We start from the raw sequence: 19,377 nt of genomic DNA, 5'->3' as shown, positions 1-19,377 counted from the left end.
GCCTGCGCTCTAGAGCCCGTGAGCCACAACTACGGAAGCCCACGTGCCTAGAGTCCATGTTCCGCAACAAGAGACGCCACCGCAATGAGAAGCCCATGCACCGCAACGAAGAGTAGCCCCCACTCGCTGCAACTAGAGAAAGCCTGTGCGCAGCAACGAAGACCCAACACAGCCAAAAATAAATAAATAAAATAAATAAATTTATAAAAAAACAAGGTTCAGGTGAGTAACATTTTGGAGAGGTAGGGCCAGGGCAAAATTCTGCTGAGATATCACAGAAAGTGACTGATACCGAAATAAATGGAGCACTGATCTCCAAACATGATTCTTGAGAAACCGTCTCTCACTTGCCCCTCCTCTGTGTGACTCAAAGTTTGATAAAGCTCAGATTGATCCAGTGATTAAGCTCCCATCACAAAGATGGTCAGTGGTAGAACTAGAACCGAAACTAAGTTTTTAAGAGTTTGGAGTTGTCCTAAATCTGTTTAAAAATGGCACCAGAAGAGGCTAAGATGTGACAACCAAACACATGATACTGGATAGGATCCTGTGCCATAAAGGAAAAGGAGACATTGTTGGGACGATTGGAGTACTTAAATGGGGTCTGTGGATGGGTGGTAGTGTTGTACCAAAGTTGACTTCCTGATTGGGAGGGCTGTAGGGTGGCAATACAGGAGAATGTCCTTGTGTTTGTAAAGTACACACTAGAGAATTTAAGGGTGATGAGCATCATGGCAGAAAAAGACAAGAGAGGGTAATGGAACAAATGTGGTAAAATGTTAACAACTGGGAAATTTGGGTGACAGGGATGTAGGAGTTCTTTGTACTGTTCTTAAACCTTTCCTGTAAGTTTGAAACTATTTTAACATTAAAAAATGAAAAAAAATACAAGTCTAAAAGCAGTTCTTTTATTTACAGTATAAAGGTTACAAAGGTATATATGTATTTATATATATAATACCCTTAAATTGCAAATTTCATTGTAATGTACAATGCTCTATGTTGATGTGCAACTCAAGGGAAAGTGTTGTCTATGCATTATACTTACAGAGTACACATAAAGCTTTTTTATTATTACGAACACAAATACTGCCCTGTTTTATGCCATGGGTTTTGATTTGGTAGTCTGGTGATGCCAGAAGACTTAAGACCTAAATTTTAAACAACACTTAAAAAGAAGTCTTGTTTAAATACAGGGTTCCAAAAGGAAGGAAAACACCAGAATATCACATACTTCTAATTCTTTGTAGAAGTGTCATCCTAGCTTTCTAAGTCTTAATACTTAAAAAAATGAGAGTTGCGTAGGACAGCATACATACAAGAAGGTATAATCAAAGTTTGCACAGATTAGCCAAAACAGGCCTTTATAGGTAGTGGTTTGCCACATTATTTTCTAAAGGACCTTGGGTCTGGTACCACAAGGGAAACAGATTCTTTGGGCACCCAGGTCTTATCATGCTGAATCCATCCAACAGACTGTAAACATAACACTGGAGTCCTAACTAGAGAAAAACAATCAGAAATTGGTTCTTATGATAGGGCAGATTTGCTTTAAGGTGTGAAGAGTATCATCAAGATTGATGATTGTGCCAAACCCAAAACTTAGTTTAGATCATTTCTCCTCCTCCAAATTCTGTTAATTCACAAAACAGAGGTGAAAAAATGTAACTGACACCCACCTGAACAGGACTGAGATAGAAGGAAAGCACTTCTTCCAACCTAGGAGGAACAGACACTTAACATGACAATACTTATGTGCTGGTTCCAATAGTATACAATCATTAGCACCTGACTGTCAAAGGGTAGGTTTAAAGTAAAGACCAAGACATTGAAGGCATGACCTAATTTGTGTGCACAACTCCAGGATGCTGAAAAACAAGGGGAAGAAGCCCATGAGACTGTGTTCCCTATGCCATTCCAATCACTGACCTCTCAGGGCCTTTCTGGGCATGACAAAGGATGTTGCCTGAAAGGCTGCCTCTAGTGATAGATGGAAGGCAAGCTGGATAGAAAGGGGCTGTTACTGAAGGAAAATATGGAAAAATTCACACAACTGCTCTTATTTTTTTTAGGTGCCCTTTCTACTGAGTTTGAATGTCCAAGTGTTCTAGAATAAGTGGAATTTTGCTAAGTTTTAAATATCTTCATTATTTTGATCTCTCAGATGGAGCAACAGTCCATCTCCCACATGTAAGGACTTTCAGCAAATGAGATGTTTAAAGGCTGTAAATGTGAAAATGACTGGGTCAGCACAATCTATAAAGTGGGTAGATAAAATATACATTTCTCTTTTCTGTTTATAGTTAAAAGAAACTTTTCTTTAAAAAGACTTTCTCATTGATCCACTTTGGGCAATAGAGCTAACTTTTTGTCATTGTTGTTGTAATTTATCTTACTAAGGATATTCTACACTAGTCTCCTTCCCAAACTAAAGCCTGATTTTGAATTAAAAAATGATGCATGATGAAAAGACTAACCTACTAAAATGTGCTTGGAGTTCTTTCATGCTGGCATGGATCAAAGACTGAGCATCCTTTAAAATATTTTCCAATTTGCCAGATAAGCCGAACTGCAGATATGCTTTGGTAAAAATATGAGGTGGTTAATTACTTAACCTCTGACTGATAAATAGATGGCATGGTGTGATTGAGAAGTAATGGATTATGTGCTACTTGAGGGCAGGAACTTTCTTTTGGACCTTTCAGAGTGCCTGTGAAGAACTGTACGTTAATAAATGCTTATTAGATGAAAGAATCCATGAATTAATATATCATTAAATAGGTTTGCAGTTTCAAAAATTTCTCTAGGGTCCCAAAGAACCTTTTGTCTATTCATAAGAGACTTCTATCACTTTGGAAGAGGTGATAATCAGGTTCCAAAGGTGTACATGTGACTAGGATAAAGAGGGACTCAAAAACTTTTGCATTTGTGTCAACGGCAGGGAGGTAAGATTATTACAAAACTGAGTAAAGTACTTACAGGACTCAGAAGTTAGAAATCTACCAGAATACCTAATCTTACAATAAAATGAAGTATCATTTCTCTGTTATATCCTTTTAGTTTCAACCAATCTATTTTGTGGCAATTCAAGGATTATAGTTCATTTGGTAGATTTTTGTTGACTACAATCAAATGTTCATTGGAAAGCAAGCGATCATTTACAAATGGCATATTTATGCATTATATCAAATGTAGATTCACTTTTAAAACCAGAATATGCTTTGGTTCAGTCACCTAAAATGGAAAGGAAGAATAGAGGTGACAAGAAATTAAGCTCACGTTTATCAAGTTTATAAAAGAAGAAATCTTGTTAAAATATTTTTCAAGTTAATACACAACAACCATTCTTCCAGTTGGCAGTCTAACTAGTGTCAAAAAGAGACGTGTTCTATTGTCTATTAATTGTACCTTACTTTAACTTGAAATTATCACTGATCTGCTAGATGTGTGTATGTGTGTGCTTTAGAGAAAGGGTTTCAAATCAACCACTTAAGTAGTCTATTACTAGTGTAAAATAAATTTCACTGAATATCCTTATACCATAGGAATAGCTATATTGCTCAAAAACACATAATCCTGATATACAGCATAATTATTTTAGAATTGTCTATCATCACACATTTATTGAGTGTCTCTATGCCCAGCACAGTGAAATATATAGCTTAAAAAGGTGGGCAGGGGTTGGGGGACTGCTGCTGTCAGTTTTTAAAGACAATATATATAACAAAATAATTGTAGATTACCAAAAAGTTAGAATAGGGACACAGAGAGAATGGTAGCAGATGTTAGATTCCTCTACTTTGATCTAATGGAGAAAAAAAAAAAAAAAGCCACAATAAGAATTCAAATTTAAATGAAAGAGATTTCCAATCTCAAGGTAGGATATAATACCACCTGGCACGTAATATACCTGATAGAGATATATAAAACAAATGAATATGACTATAATCAGATTCAACTTAAAGTTTAAGCAGAATCCCAAAGAAGTCTCTTTTCCTTACACAGATATGCAGATCTCAATATGCTTTGAGACCAAAGAGATCTGGCATTTTACCTCATTGGATATTGAAAAAAACGACCTTTGGCTTTCTAACCAGCCATTTCATTCATGGCGTCAACAGTGGATGGCAGCAACATGGAAATGTATGCTGGATATTTGGATGGTTTAAATATTATGTACAATCAATAGCTTATAACCAGTGAAAATAATAAGCATAAGTGTCTAAGATACAAAAAAAGCAGAGAAAGTGCTTAAGTCTACAGGTCTTCCCTGAAAGCTTCAAAAATGTTTAACTCTTTGAGTAAGTAGAGCTTTTAATAGATTTTGCATAGCAGCTTATGAGATAATTTGAATTAAAAATATGGATATAAATTAAACAAGGAGACCTGGAGGTTCTCTCAAAATTAAAAAAATCCATTATAACCTTTTCTCAAAAGTGGACACACTTTTGTCCATCAAAACCATTTACAATGAAATGTGTTTTTTCTAGGAGAAACATAGTCTTGTCCAGATTCCACAGAGTTTAAATTTTTTTTAAAGAGTAAATTTTGGTTTATTAGCTAAGTGCATTTAATCGGCTGAAAAAAGCTTTGTTACCATTCTGTTAGGAGGATAAATTAGAAAATAATCAGTAACAACTTTAATCATTTGTTGGTTAGAGAGATTTTTCCACTTATAAAAATATAAGAAATAAATAATTTGATCCCTCCTGCATGCAATAATTTTCAATAACAAACTTTGTGAGAGTACAGATGATAAAAACAAGCACTATCAGACTTTAGCTAGCCTAAAAAGTGCTAAAACATGGCTTTAAAATAGGTGAATGACATTTAAAGTAATATTTTTGATTCCTGTACATGTCCCAATATTTAATCTGAAACTCTACTAGGTAGCTGAGTTTATAGTTACAACTACCTAATAAATACTGTATAAACATACATTAAAGTATTTCTTCATATAAAATATTAGATACTAATTTCCAGGTAAGATTTGTTTGAAGACTTCAGGAAAGGACTCACCTTTTCCAGAAAAAGTATAATTGAGCCTTTTCTTCCTTTCCTTTTTTTTTTTTTTTTTTTTTCGGGGGGAGAGGGAGCGGAGACGTTTTAGAGAATGAGGAGGAAGAATTTTCACACACCAATTGGCTGCTCGTAGGCGTCTGTGTGGAATGTGGAGAAGACGTCTAAGCCCCCGTTCCCGAGGGCACGAGGAGTGTCCATCGGAATGAGGGGGCACTACTCTGCAGCTCCTTTCCACTCTACACATGGAAGCCCACCACATTCTCAACAATTTTCCTATTTCAAAATGAAAAAGAAATGAAAAGTCAGCTGTTCTATAAAAGATGTGAAATATCAAAAATGCCCCTCTTCAGTTATCACTTGAAAATATTTTGCCACATTTTGGCGTCTTAATACAAAATACCTATTTAGCAAGGCTGTCCCATTCATAAAAAGCACTTCATTTGTGGTTTGAAAATCCCACAAACACAATTAAAGAACAACCTGGTCACCCATGACTGGAAAGCTGCTGAAGTATGTTAAACAAGCAGCTGAAGGGCTCTTGCTCTTGGGGCGCTAGTGGTCAAAGGAAACCCTCCATACACTTTCATTTCACATCAAGACTCAAAAGATACTAGAAACCTATGGATCTTGGTGCTATGACAGCTAAAGCTTGAGCAAAATGAGCCGAAATGCACACAGTGCTTACCTCTCCTGCCCATATTTTAATCATACCTTTTAACAGACCTTTTTTCATATAAGGAATGAGCAGCGTGGCTCAGAAGTTCTCCCAGAAAATATTCTCAGTGGCTTAGCCTTTCATACTAACACAGAAAACCTCACCAACCGGCTTTGCTGCGGATGTCTGTGACTGCATTGTTCGACTTCTCAGGTTAATAATACTCTCACTGCCAAAAGTGTCTAAGCTCCCTTATCTGAGGGTATCGTGTGTTGAAATTCTGCTTCCAGAAACCATAGCTGGATCTTCAAGATACTTTCCTTCTTCTCTGATTTGCAAACATATCCCAGATGGAACCAAACTTAGATTTATGAATTTTCAAAACATAAAAAAGCTCTTAAAATATATATTCTAGTCTAGATTTCCATTTCCAGTTTTAAGTAGATCAGACTTTGGGGACTGGAGCTGGGGGAAGAACTCATTTATGGGGAAGAGGGAAGACAATGAGGTTACAATGTCCAACTAGAGCTCTGCTCATGAGTCTGCTCTTTTATATGTCCCACCTATAGGTCAGTCTGCACTCAAACCAAATAGCTCTTGCTTTGCAAATAGTACATTTGTGGGTTTTTTTTTTTTCTTTTTCATCTTTGGACTGATACCCTTCTCCACCCTCCATAGTGCTCATGTCCTCTTATGGCATTCCTGATAACTGCAGTAAATGAGAACTATTCCTAGAACTTTCTTCAGAGAGCAGAGAGAACATGAAAGTCAGTGTTACCTTTTCTTTCAGATCTGGGGACTGTGCTAACCTTGACATTTTATATAGCTATTATACTATTTTAAATGTTTTCAGATATATACTCCTTCATAATTAGGAAAAAGAAGCTGAGTTCTCCAGTGCCACAAAATCGGCAGTCTTACTGCTGCTATGTCCTAATGATGATATCTGGCAATGCTTAGCAAAGCCCAGGTAGCTGTTCCATGGTCTCATCACCCTGCCCATTGTAGGATGCATCACTGGGCCAGCACTGAATTAGAGTTGCTGATGGATGCCACTCTGTTGCCACAGAGGGAGAGGGCCAGGGCCAGGATTCTGCATGGGCTCACACAGCTCAAAGCAATGTGACATGATGTTTGTGCTAAAGAGCGAGCTGGCTTCACTGACAAAGTATACTCTTTAAACAAGCTGGCTCTCCAGGATTTGTCTTCCTTAAAGAGATCTGCCAACTAAAAAAGGTACCGCACTAAGGAAACCCACCTCCAAAATTACTCTTCAATATTAGATAGATGATCTCCCTGGAATGGCAGTGATATCCAGTCATTCAAACGATTAAAGCTCCACTAACTCTAACCAAAGGCACATTTGGTAAGCAATAAAAAATGGCTTAGGCTAAAATGAGGATTTTCTTTTAAAATAAATCTTATCCCCTGGCTCCTACCAAAGATAAAATCAGAAAATCCTAAAACAAGCAAAACTTTTCTTTCAAAGCAGTGGTTTCCAACTTGTTTTTCAAGTTGGTCACTACTAGAAAGGGAGTGGAAGGCAAGGTAAATCAAATCTTGCAAGTTCTAAGTCTTAAAGTTAGCACTTATGAGTGGCAAAGCTTGTGATGCAGTGGGAAGTGATGGCCAGGGTGGGATGCAGGGAGAGCCATGACAGATGAACAACCCTTTGGTGATGCAATTCAAGGACTTCCTAGGGTAGAAGGAGTAAGTGAGGACAGTAAAATCCAACAAAATGTATAGACTATATGGAGTGACCAAGAAGCAGGGGCTGCTGCAAACTAGCACCTGGTAAGAGATAGTTGTCCTAAGCAAAAGATCAAGGCTAAGCCTGAAACAAATTCTATTGGAAGAAGAAGAAAAAGAAAAAAACAGAAACTCTTAGATGTTTGATTATGTCCAAAAAGAAAAAGAATGAGCCACCCTTCTTATCAAGGGAAATAAACCTAATTACTTAGAAACCACATTAGGAAACTAGACAATAAATCAACAGCCTTATTTTGGAGCTTACTAGAGTCCTAGAATTTCTGGCAAGGTAGCTTGAAAAAGGCAAGCTCTTCTTTAAACATGGTTACAGTTCAGCAGTGATTTGCAGGTCCTTGTCAAGGCACTGTGCTGGAGGAGAGAGCAAAGAGCTTTCTTTTTGTGCTTTTCTTTTTTTTTTTTTGAGGTGGAAATACTTCTTGTGACATTCAAGACTCTTTACTTGATTTTTTTGCTGCTCATACAAGCAGTCCCATGCGAGTGACTTTGGCCGACAAGAATGTGTGCAACACAAATACTATCGGCTTCGGACAGGAGTGCAGGTCCATGGTCTGTGGAGAAAGGACATTAATTATCACTGCTATATACAGATGCTTTAATAAACAAACATGCAAAATAAACAAATTTGGACATGATGTTCTACTTTTTAAAAAGAACTTGGATAATGGATGTGCCAGATTTATGGCAACTCTTAGGAACTTAGAGCCGCAAGTGGAAGTGTGCTCTGAAGTAAGGTTATTCTATGTCAAAATTAAACACCAGTGTGAAATTTCACATCCACAATTAGGACACTATTGGTGGTGTACTAGGTTTCACCATGCCACGTAGGAAGATGTAAAGGAAAGAGGAATATCCTATATGGAAACCACTGACTGTAAGTATATTTCCCAGGGGGAATCACAGTGAATTCAGCTGAAGTGTGACCATCTATGTGTATGATTTTTGATACCCCTTATCGGTTTGTGGTGGGAATGACAACCCTTGAAGCTAGTTGGGAGAGCTAGTTATACCTTTCTAAGCACAGGTCTCTAATTTGGACAGCTGACATCAGATGAACAGGCTTTTGAAGACCATGGCTATCCACAGTTTCCTAAAGGGTCATCATTTAAAATAAGATTTCTAGCCACAGTTTTCTCATTTGGAGTTTGAACTTCATTATCCCTAAGATCTGTTTCAGTTCTAAACTTTCAAGATTCTGTTTTCCAAATTTACACCTATCGTGACTGTGTCAATGGACGTAAGATTTCACGTATAAAACAAGCCTTGAACTACTGGCTCAATACTGACAAGAGAGAAGAGGCATGACTTCGACTTCTTTATCATGATTTCTGATTTCTGAAGTACACTTGACACACTTCTCTAGTTCTCCAAGGGGACTCATGAATTCCTGTCGATATTTCCTTTAAAGGACAAGGAAGTCAAAAAAGATGATGGCTGTATGTACATATCTCCATATCTTTTGTTTCTGATCAGCAGAATTTCTGTAGCAACTGTTGCTTTATTACTTTTAACTCTTATCCCAACAAATTGCTGATAATATCAATGGATAGAATTCATTTATTAAAGTTTGCCAGGTTTAGTATTTTGTATCTTATATTTGTTAAAAGCCTGTTTCTTAAAACGGCTATTTTTTCTTTATAAAATTCAAACAAAACTTTTTTTTTTTTTTTTGCTGTACGCGGGCCTCTCACTGCTGTGGCCTCTCCCGTCGCGGAGCACAGGCTCCGGACACACAGGCTCCGCGGCCATGGCTCGCGGGCCCAGCCGCTCCGCGGCATGTGGGATCTTCCGGGATAGGGGCACGAACCCGTGTCCCCTGCATCGGCAGGCGGACTCTCAACCACTGCGCCACCAGGGAAGCCCTCAAACAAAACTTTTAAAAAAGGGAATGATTTCCTAATGTGGGGAAAAAAAACAGTGAAACCCCCAAACCAAACCCATGCATCTTTGAAAACTGAAGAAGAATTTCCTGGCTCCAAATGGAATATCAGTCTGTAAGCCCATAATTTTCTATAGAAGAGGTAAGAGGCAATAAGGAAGAAAGAGAATACCCATTAGAATAAACATGTTTTTCAGAAACACGCTTACCAGTTCTCCCTCAGGACCACCAAAATCCAGATACAGGTTTCTGATGCCGTCATCAGCAGACATTTTCAGCCTTTCGAAGGGGTAGCGGTACAGTACGCTGCTGGAACCTCCATTTTCCCTGGAGATAGTGAACCCACTTTCATAGTGGACAGTGAGTCTTACCTCTTGGCCATTTAATGTGCAGCCTATTGAAGACAAGAAAAAACATCATTAATAAAGTTACTACTTCAGTTAGAAAGTGATAAAGGCTTCTCCTGACTTCTAAAAAGGGAAACGAATCTTCTTGAGAATGTGTGATACCTAACCTATTTGGAACATCCTGAGGTGAGTTTTGTTTTGGTCACTCAAGTCAACATCTTGATTGAGATGAGGAAGAATTTCCATAACTTTCCTTGACATCTGATCTGATTCAGTTCAATTCAGTGAGCACCAAGTGAATACTTGTGCTGACAGTAGGCTGTATATGGTACTGGAGAAGTAAGAGGTATGGTCCCTGCTCTCCACACCTCACAAACGACAGGCATAGACATGAAATCCCTAACTGCTTAAGGTAGATGGTATAGAACGTGACTGAACACCAAACTGAATAAGACCAAAGTCAAGGAAAGGTTTCCTGGAGATGGGACTTGAGAAAGGCCCTAAAAAACGGTCACACTTGATAGGTAGTGAGGAGTAAGAATAAGGTTTCAAGTGGGCAAGAAGGAGGAACAACCAAAGGAGAAACAGCAGAGGCACCTTTCAGGGCAGTAACATGGATTGGTTGATATTTGAGAAGTCACACTGTCAGTCCTATCAACGATAAAATTCAGAAGATATATCTGAATTGATGGGACCAAAAAAACTGATCATCAAGACTGGCAAATGTCTTCTGTCAAGACTGGTGAAGTCCCTGTTTCACTAACACTTGAGCAGTTTTGTTGTCAGTACAGAAGCTACAAGTGAAATGCCCTCTGTGACATGGGAATTAACATAGTCCTCTGAGAGCTGAGTTTACAATCACCTAAAGGACCAGAGTGGAGTGAGGCCTGGTCACTGTGAACAGGAAGAGTGGCTCCCAAACAAGCAAGTCCTCATACTCAGACCAATGTATCCTTGCGCTGGACATGAAAAACATTCAATTAGTCAAGGCAGCTGGCATGTTCAAGAAATAAGGAAAAGGAATAACAAATATTGGCAGTGTCCCTTTTCAGCACTACTCGAATAGGAGAGTTTTGAACAGTGAACTTTGAATATTAATTACCTTCAGAAAAGGAACCTGGTGTGGGGGGCATGGATAAAATTAACTACCCGTGGAAGTAATCCAATGCAACAATCTCTAAATGACTGGCTGAGGGGTTTGGAAGAAGAACAAAAAGATCCCAATCAAGGCAACCAGGGTACAGTTTTCAAGAGAATTTTACTCTATTAATATCCCTGAAGCTATAGCTTAGTAGGGTATTGAGGTCTGATGAGAAGAGAGGGGTCAGTTCTAGTCTAGAAAAGAAAAGCTCAAAGAATGAGGTCCACCCAAGTCCTTACAGCACTGGCTGAGAAGGTCCAGTGCAGGTGGGGGAGGATTTCTGCCTGCAGGTGTGTCCCTAGTGGAGCGAGATCTGGCCATCAAAGGCACCCAGCAAAGGCAAGCCATTAATCCTCAACAAGCTTTTTGTATAAGAGATTTCTTAAATGTTCTGCTTAGGATTGTTTCCCCTCAGGAGGGAAGGAAAGGAAAGGAAAGCAAATGTCAGTGTCTGTGTGTGTTACTTTAAAAAAACAGAAGACTGTTTAAGATTACCTCAACTTTGAAAAGGAGAAGTAAAGGTCATACTGAGTATGTTTAGGTTTAGAACTCAGTTTGTCGAAAATTTATAATACCAGATAATTTTGAGTGAGAATATGAACTGGCCATAAAAATGTTGTGCCTAGGGGCTTCCCTGGTGGCGCAGTGGTTGAGAGTCTGCCTGCCGATGCAGGGGACACGGGTTTGTGCCCCGGTCCGGGAAGATCCCACATGCCGCGGAGCGGCTGGGCCCGTGAGCCATGGCCGCTGAGCCTGCGCGTCCGGAGCCTGCGCTCCGCAACTGGAGAGGCCACCACAGTGAGAGGCCTGCGTACCGCAAAAAAAAAAAAAAAAAAAAAAGTTGTGCCTAAGCGTCTATCTGCAAGGGCACCAATTATTTCCATGTACCTAAATCTGACCCACGTCTTTAGCTCTTGTCTTGATACTTGTAGGACTCATTGTTGGCTGTCTACCCAGATTTTATTTCTCCATTATTCCTTTACAGCCAAACTCCAATTTTATTCAGGTTTCTAGTCTCTCCTAATGTGTTTCAGGGAAGGATGACCTCAACTTCAAGGGAAGATAGCCTCTGGGCCAGTCAGAGCATAGCTTTCTCCTGGTGACTGCCATTGGTCCAGGGTGTGCATATGAACCTATGACTGGGAAGAGATGACCCACCCCACCCCCCTTTATGCTTGCTCTCTCTCTTCTATCTAAAATACATTTCTTAAATGTTTAATCTAATTTTAGAGGGCATTTTCTCTTAATTCCAGCCTAAACCATCCAACTGATACACTGAACCCTACTGGCTATTTCTCTCCTTGGAATCCTCTTCCTTAGGTTTCCATGACACTTACTGTCCTCACCTGCCCTGGTTTTCCTTCTACTGCTCTGGCTACTACTTCACAATCTGCTAAGTGGCAGGGACACTGGCTTTTTCAGACCATGGGGATATTGTTGAGTGTAATTATGTATATTAAAGATAACTTTCTTTAAGTAGTTCCCTAATGGTAAAAAATTTAATAAAGAGGAAAAAAAGGCTCATTAACTAATAATAAATAATAATAAATCTCATTGTTACACCAAGATGAATACTGGTAAATACAATCTATGTTTTCTACTTTGTGTCTTTTAAAATGAGAGACTGCTGGTGATAACCAGTGTACCATGAAGAACAAAGGCGCTAATGTTAGGACTTTCCTTGTGGTCCAGTGGTTAAGAATCCGCCTTCCAATGCAGGGGACACAGGTTCGATTCCTAGTGGGGGAACTAAGATCCCACATGCCGCGGGGCAACTAAGCCCCGGTGCCACAACTACTGAGCCCACGCACTCTGGAGCCTGTATGCCACAACTAGAGAGAAGCCTGCACGCTGCAACGAAAGATCCCACGTGCTGCAACTAAGACCCGATGCAGCTAAAAATTGATGAATTAATTAATTTTTTAAAAAGGACTCTAATGTCAAAGTAAGTCTATGCTACAAGTCCTGTTTCTGCTGCTCTGGGGCCAGTTACTTGGTAGGAGGGCTCTGGGGGCTCCAATGTTTCCAGTAAGACCCTTTAGCGGCTGCAGAGCTGTGTCACCCTGGGCTCCTCTGGGCCTTCCAGAACAACCCAGAAGAGAGTGGGTTTTGCAGGGTGGGCTTTGAGTGGGCTGCCCAGGATGCTCTCAAAGAAAGGCTGAGGTAGCATTCTCTGTTACTGCATGGAAAAGCCAGCCCATCCAGTATAATTAGTGGGCTAATCACACTCAAGGGTTAAAAGAGAAGAACATGAAGCTGTGTTCCTTTCTTATAGCTACTTGGTCAAAGGCATGAAGCAGGTCTTATTTGTTTCTATTTCTCTCATCACAAAGCATAGCACTTTGTAAACAATTAAACACTAAGCATTTGTTGATTTAATGAATTAAGAGAAACTGATAATGTATATGTCCTCCAGGAGTTTAATCTGCCCATAAGAATAAGTCATTTAGGGGCTTCCCTGGTGGTGCAGTGGTTAAGAATCTGCCCGCCAATGCAAGGGACACAGGTTCAAGCCCTGGTCCAGGAAGATCCCACATGCCGTGGAGCAACTAAGCCTGTGCGCCACAGCTACTGAGCCTGTGCTCTAGAGCCTGTGTGCCACAACAAGTGAAGCCACCACAATGAGAAGCCTGCACACTGCAACAAAGAGTAGCCCCCACTCGCCACAGCAATGAAGACCCAACACAGACAAAAATAAATAAATAAATTTATAACTTTAATAAAAAAATAAAAAAATAAAAGAATAAGTCATTTAGAGGAGGAAATGCAGGGGCTTAAGACACTGCATTTTGAAAGGATTCCAGTTCAAGTTCCAGCCACACTAATCCAAATTCCTTTATCTTGAAAATGGAGGTAATAAAACTTGCCTTACAGAGTTGTGTGTTAGGGTTAGATGACACATGTATCTCAGTTATGACTTACAACAACCCCAACATACTTATTATTCTTTTTCTGTCTTTCCTACTTCGAAGGAAGGGGCTACACCTACCTTATTTATTTTGGTATAGTCAGTAAAAGCAGAGTATATACTCAATCAATATTTGTTGAGTAGAGGAACAAAAAGGGATTCAAGAGAATTTCTATGAAATTGAGAACAACATGGTTAAAGCAAACTTTTTTCATATATACTAACACTCTAAATACTTTAAAATGCCCATTTTTCTTCTCCTCTTGCACATACTCTGCATATTTTTTAATGCAACTCCTACCTATATCTTCTACTTCTTAGTCTTCATATCACCAAGCTACAGAAATATAAAGTATCTTCATGAAGTTCATGTATGATTTAAAAACTTTAACAGCTTGGATAATTGTTATGATGAAATTAGCTTTTAAAAGCATACTTATTAAAGTTCAAACAACTACACACACTAAAGTGTATGTTTTTTCCTATGACAAATGGAAAATGGTTTTACGTACCTGAGGGTGTTAACTGCATTCTTTGCCTAGTCATCTTAAAGTTATATTTGCTAGAAGGAAAAAGTCCTTGTGTACCAGAAGGATTACTGATCAGTTCTACTCTAAGTATAATCTAATAAAGGCTTAAAACTAAATGCACGTTATAAAGATAATGTATGGCGTTCACTAGTCAAATCTTACAAGTAGTCACTGAAATTCTTCTAAATGCGTAAACTATAACCAAACGCATAAGAGACAAAAAAAAGCTCAACTGATTTCTTTTTGTCAACTTCTTGACTTTCTTTAGACCATAAACACCTGAATATGTAGTACGATGTGCCTCAAATATAGTTTTAAATAAACCTTTCTGAATCTCCCAATAGTTAAACAGAAGGTGATAACATGCATCTGAAGGACATGCTGGCTTATGTATGTATGTGTACATACATGTATGTGTACACTAAGCATATACATCAAGTTAAGACTACGTGCCTACACACGAGTACATGCATGCACGCATGCACACACACACACACACACAAACAAATTTTAAAGAAATTCTGGTTCTCATCAAAGCAGTTTACTTTCAGCCAGTTTAATATTTCTGGCACAGCTCTAAATACAGAGTAAGTGATTCCTAAGTACATCAATTGATCTGAACTGTGGAAATGAAAGTATTACCAAGGTAATATTAAGATAGAGCTGTGAATGAGAACAAAAAAGTTCAAAGTTACCAAAAAATATGTTCTTTTGTCCATTTAAAAAAATAAGGAACCAGGTGGTCCTTATTCTCCCTCTCCTCAAGCCATCTGTATTTAAACAACTGTGAGCCAAGGACTGAACAGATTTTGGTTTCCTGTAATATAAAGTTTAGCTGCCAGACACCAAAGAAACAACACGAAACTAAAAAGTGTTAAAAAGCCATGTTGCACTCTTTGTTTGGGGAAGCATATCTCTCAGGATCCTTGAAGAAGATTATGGTGACCCCATATGCCAGCGATGAGTGTGCTGGCCTGACCCCTGGGACTCCACACAGGAACACAGCGCATCCAGACTTTCCAACTGAGGACTTCCCCATCCCAGAAAGCACATTCTGCAGCCAAGACAAAAACCAGAGCCCCACAGTCCTTAATGTGGTGACTAACCACTCCATAGAGAAAATGGGTAGGAGACAGACAAGTGAGAAAGTGAGAAACCACACTGCTGATGCGGTGGCTTTGGTCGAAATCCAAGGTGGGATCTAGGCATTGGTGTCATTGCTTGAATCATCATTGTGGTTGTGAGGAAAATATAGAGTAGGTCCTAAATAGTTGAAGAATTGTGCTACTTTGACAACATTGAAAAAGCTGTCCTTGTGCCAGTGTTAGAAGATGACCCATGGAAATGCTGCCCAGGCAGTTCTAAAGCCATGGAGATCCCTAACTTTCCAAAAGCAATGGAAAGGAATATAAATCAAAAGACATTCTGCTCTCAAAACATTTTCTCTTTTTTGTATAAATTCTGTAAAACTAGGTTTATAAAATAAAATACATAGAAAACAGGAGCAAAACTAAGTAAACCAACTTGCAATCAAGATATTCAAAGTAACTAAAACCATATTAGAAACTGTAACTGTGCCTTCATTTTGACTACTCTCTATTCTTGTTAAAATGAAAAGCAATCTGGAAATATCTATACATAACCATACACACAAATATACATGTATGAAACCATACTTCCAAATTCATATAGACAAGCCACAAGAGGGCGCTTCAACAATGGAACGAGACCATGAGGCTTATTTCCTTTAGATGCTTATTTCAGTACCTACTGGGCAACACATTTTCAAACTTTGGAAGAGAGACTCCTATTCCAAATTCTCTTTACTTTTCTACAGCTATAAGCTTTGCCAGATGCTCATATTTTTAAGGGTGTCTATCCATGTTCCAAATCTTCTTAACTAGAGGGTCATTGCACCTAGTACTTAGTAAATGAGTCCTTACACTATAAAGATTTAAATAATGAACAGTAAAACTACCATGTTGTACAGAGAGCATTGTAATTGTGTTCAGAGCCACGTAAAAAGCTCATGAAAACTTTGCTACTGAAACAGAGAAACCCAGTTTCTTTCCATCGTGATCACTTTAAGGTGCCTTATTTCAGAACATTTTTAAGTCTGGCATACAGGATAATGGTTTTTACTTTAAAACAAAGTATAGCAGTTCCATTTAATTACTATTAGAAATGAAATGCTAGGATCTGTACCTAGAGAGACTTCCTTGATCAGCTCAGCAGCAGCATGGCAACCCTGAACAAGTATCCGGGTCCAGGTCGATAGATCCCGATGCGTCTCCACCCGGAAGAGATGCATCTCAATGCCCTGCCGAGAGCCTGTCCTGGTGGCAAACGTAAGGTCAGATCCAAGTGAGGGTGATCGACATCCGGAGCCAGAATGAACCAACCTAGAACCACAAACAAAGATCAAAAGTAATTAATGCACTGTCAGAGGAAAATGTCAGCAATTTATGCTGATTAATAAGCAGAAAATTATAAAAGCCATCACCAGTTTTTTGGGGTTTTTTTGCGGTACGCGGGCCTCTCACTGTTGTGGCCTCTCCCGTTGCGGAGCACAGGCTCCGGACGTGCAGGCTCAGTGGCCATGGCTCACGGGCCTAGCCGCTCCGCGGCATGTGGGATCTTCCCGGACCGGGGCAGGAACCTGAGTCCCCTGCATCGGCAGGCGGACTCTCAACCACTGCGCCTCCAGGGAAGCCCCATCAGCAGTTTTTAGATAAGTATATTTGAAAACAAGATTATAGTCTTTGAAGTAGATACCATTCTGTTTTCCCATAAAATGACCCCTGGTGTCACAGGCAGAACACTAGGCTGGATGGCCCAAGGCCCCAGTTTCCCATTAGCTTTTTTTATGCTCCCAAGAGGCCATGCATATCAAAAAAAGATTCAATTTTGATTAAGAAATAGGCCCTGGGCTTCCCTGCCTATTCAATATTCATTCTCTCATTCTTCCTTAGAAATAGCAAGCTGCCTTTATCCCGAATGACAACATGCACAGATAAGAGTATTTCCCAAACTTCTTTGAAGAAAGAGATGTCCAATGAATTGCAAGCTGTTAATGGGTAGGATTACCAGAAAAGCCCCACAACTGGAGAACAAGGCAGCAGGTATGTGCCCCTTCTGTCCATTTCCTCTTCTTCCTCCTGCCTACAATTTGGATATGATGGCTAAAGCTTCCAGTAACCATCTTGAGCCATGAAGCAACCTTGAAGAGTAGAAGCCTCTTGCTAAGGACGGCTGTTTTCTTTCACATAAGAAAGAAATAAACACCTATTTTATTATTTTATGTTACTTTTGCTACAGAGTGTGCTTCCTAGTGATCATAAATATGCAAATGATGTGTTAAATAGGCAGGCAGAATATAAGTCTGTGATTCTGTCTGGAGATATAAATTTGGTAGTTGTCAGTGTATAAGAGATATTTCAAGCTATGGTATCAGATACAATCACCAGAGGGACAGGGTAGTTGATAGAGAAGAGATCTAAGCCCAGAAATAAGCCAATGTTTATAAATCCAGGGGACTTCCCTGGCGGTCCAGTGGTTAAGACTCTGCATTTCCAGTGCAGGGGGCCCAAGGTTCAATCTCTGGTCGGGGAACTAAGATCCCTTTTTTTTCTTTTGGCATGGTGTGGGCCAAAAAAAAAAGAAAAGAAAAGAAAAAAAGAAACCTGGAAGATAAGTAGAGATCAACAAAGGGGGATAAGAAAGTGTGGACAGGGAGTTTAGTGGAGAATTGACAGAACCAGGAGAAACCACTAAAAAAGACAAAAAAAGGAGCTGCAAAAAATTTTTTTCAACCTCTTTCAGTAATTATACTGTTGGTGATAATGTTGTAGTAGTAATAATAGTAGCACTATTCTGATATGTAATGTGGGATAAAGCAAATGAGCAATTATGGGATGTTCTAATGTGATCATCTCTGGTGTCCTTAAGATCTGCAATTCTGGATACGGGAAAAAGGAAAGCCAGATGTAAGATAGAAGACGTTAAGTGATTACACTGTAGCCTCAAACTTGAAATGGAGTGTCAGTGTGAACTCAACTATGTATTTTATGTTTAAAAAAAAAAAATATATATATATATATATATATATACACTTACACATACTTCCTACCTCTGTCCATCAATAAAGGCCTATAAACAATAACTAATCCAATAGCAACAAATGTAGTTAGTGCCCAAATTGAACCCCCATCCCCTCAAAAATAAAAAAAGAAAGTGAGGCTTCTCAGAAAATGTCAGATCTAGAGCAGAAAATACACAAGTTAAGTCCAGAGTATTCTATCATAATGGATAATATGGCAATTCTCAAAACACTTTTATATAAAAGTCCTGTCAAAAAGGCTGAGAAGTCCACCTGAAGAGCTACCACTGGCTAAAGATAGGACCATTTTTGAGCATCAACAAGGACAAACTACAATGGATATTAAATTTATAATTTCACAATGATTTTTAAAAAAAATTGACTGGTTCCTCCAAAAGTTAAATATGTTACCATATGATCCAACAATCCCACTCCTAGGTATATACCCAGGAGAAATAAAAACATATATTAGCATAAAAATTTGTTCACAAATGTTCATAGCAGTATTATTCATAATAGCCAAAAAGAGGAAATAGTCCAAATGTCCATCAACTGATAAGTGGATAAACAAAATGTGGTACATCCATACAATGGAATATTATTCAGCCATAAAAAGGAAACTTTGGAACTACTTGGTTGCAACTCTTGACTCCCATTCACTTAAAATATGATACTACTCTACTACATTAAAAAAAAAATGATGCGCCATCTTTTTACTTTAAAAAGCGAGTTCTAGGGACTTCCTTGGTTGCACAGTGGATAAGACTCTGCACTCCCAATGCAGGGGGCCTAGGTTCAATCCCTCATCAGGGAACTAGATCCCACATGCATGCCACAACTAAGAGTTCGCATGCCACAACTAAGGAGCCCTCGTGCCGCAACTAAGGAGCTGGTGAGCTGTAACTAAGGAGCCCGCCTGCTGCAACTAAGGAGCCTGCCTGCCGCAACTAAGGAGCCTGCCTGCCGCAACTAAGGAGCCTGCCTGCCGCAACCAAGACCCGGTGCAACCAAATAAATAAATAATTTTTT

The 19,377-nt window shown here is 39.2% G+C and overlaps 1 protein-coding gene across 1 annotated transcript in view; it reads right to left on the bottom strand.

Annotated features, from left to right (window-relative positions):
• Positions 1-911: 911 nt before the first annotated feature.
• SNTB2 (syntrophin beta 2) overlaps positions 912-19,377 on the bottom strand; it is an 89,982-nt gene continuing 71,516 nt past the window's right edge. The window contains exons 5-7 of the mRNA XM_060083760.1: positions 16,455-16,651; positions 9,533-9,717; positions 912-7,995 (exon numbers count right to left, since the gene is read on the bottom strand). Coding sequence (XP_059939743.1) covers positions 7,903-7,995; positions 9,533-9,717; positions 16,455-16,651 — 475 coding nt within the window. The 3' untranslated portion in view covers positions 912-7,902. The remainder of the gene's footprint in view (positions 7,996-9,532; positions 9,718-16,454; positions 16,652-19,377) is intronic.

The sequence above is a fragment of the Mesoplodon densirostris genome, chromosome 19 (genome assembly GCF_025265405.1).
Source record: "Mesoplodon densirostris isolate mMesDen1 chromosome 19, mMesDen1 primary haplotype, whole genome shotgun sequence".
NCBI classification, from domain to species: Eukaryota; Metazoa; Chordata; class Mammalia; order Artiodactyla; family Ziphiidae; genus Mesoplodon; species Mesoplodon densirostris.
Note: the sequence above shows the minus strand (reverse complement) of the source record. Positions and strands in the feature narration are given on the sequence as shown.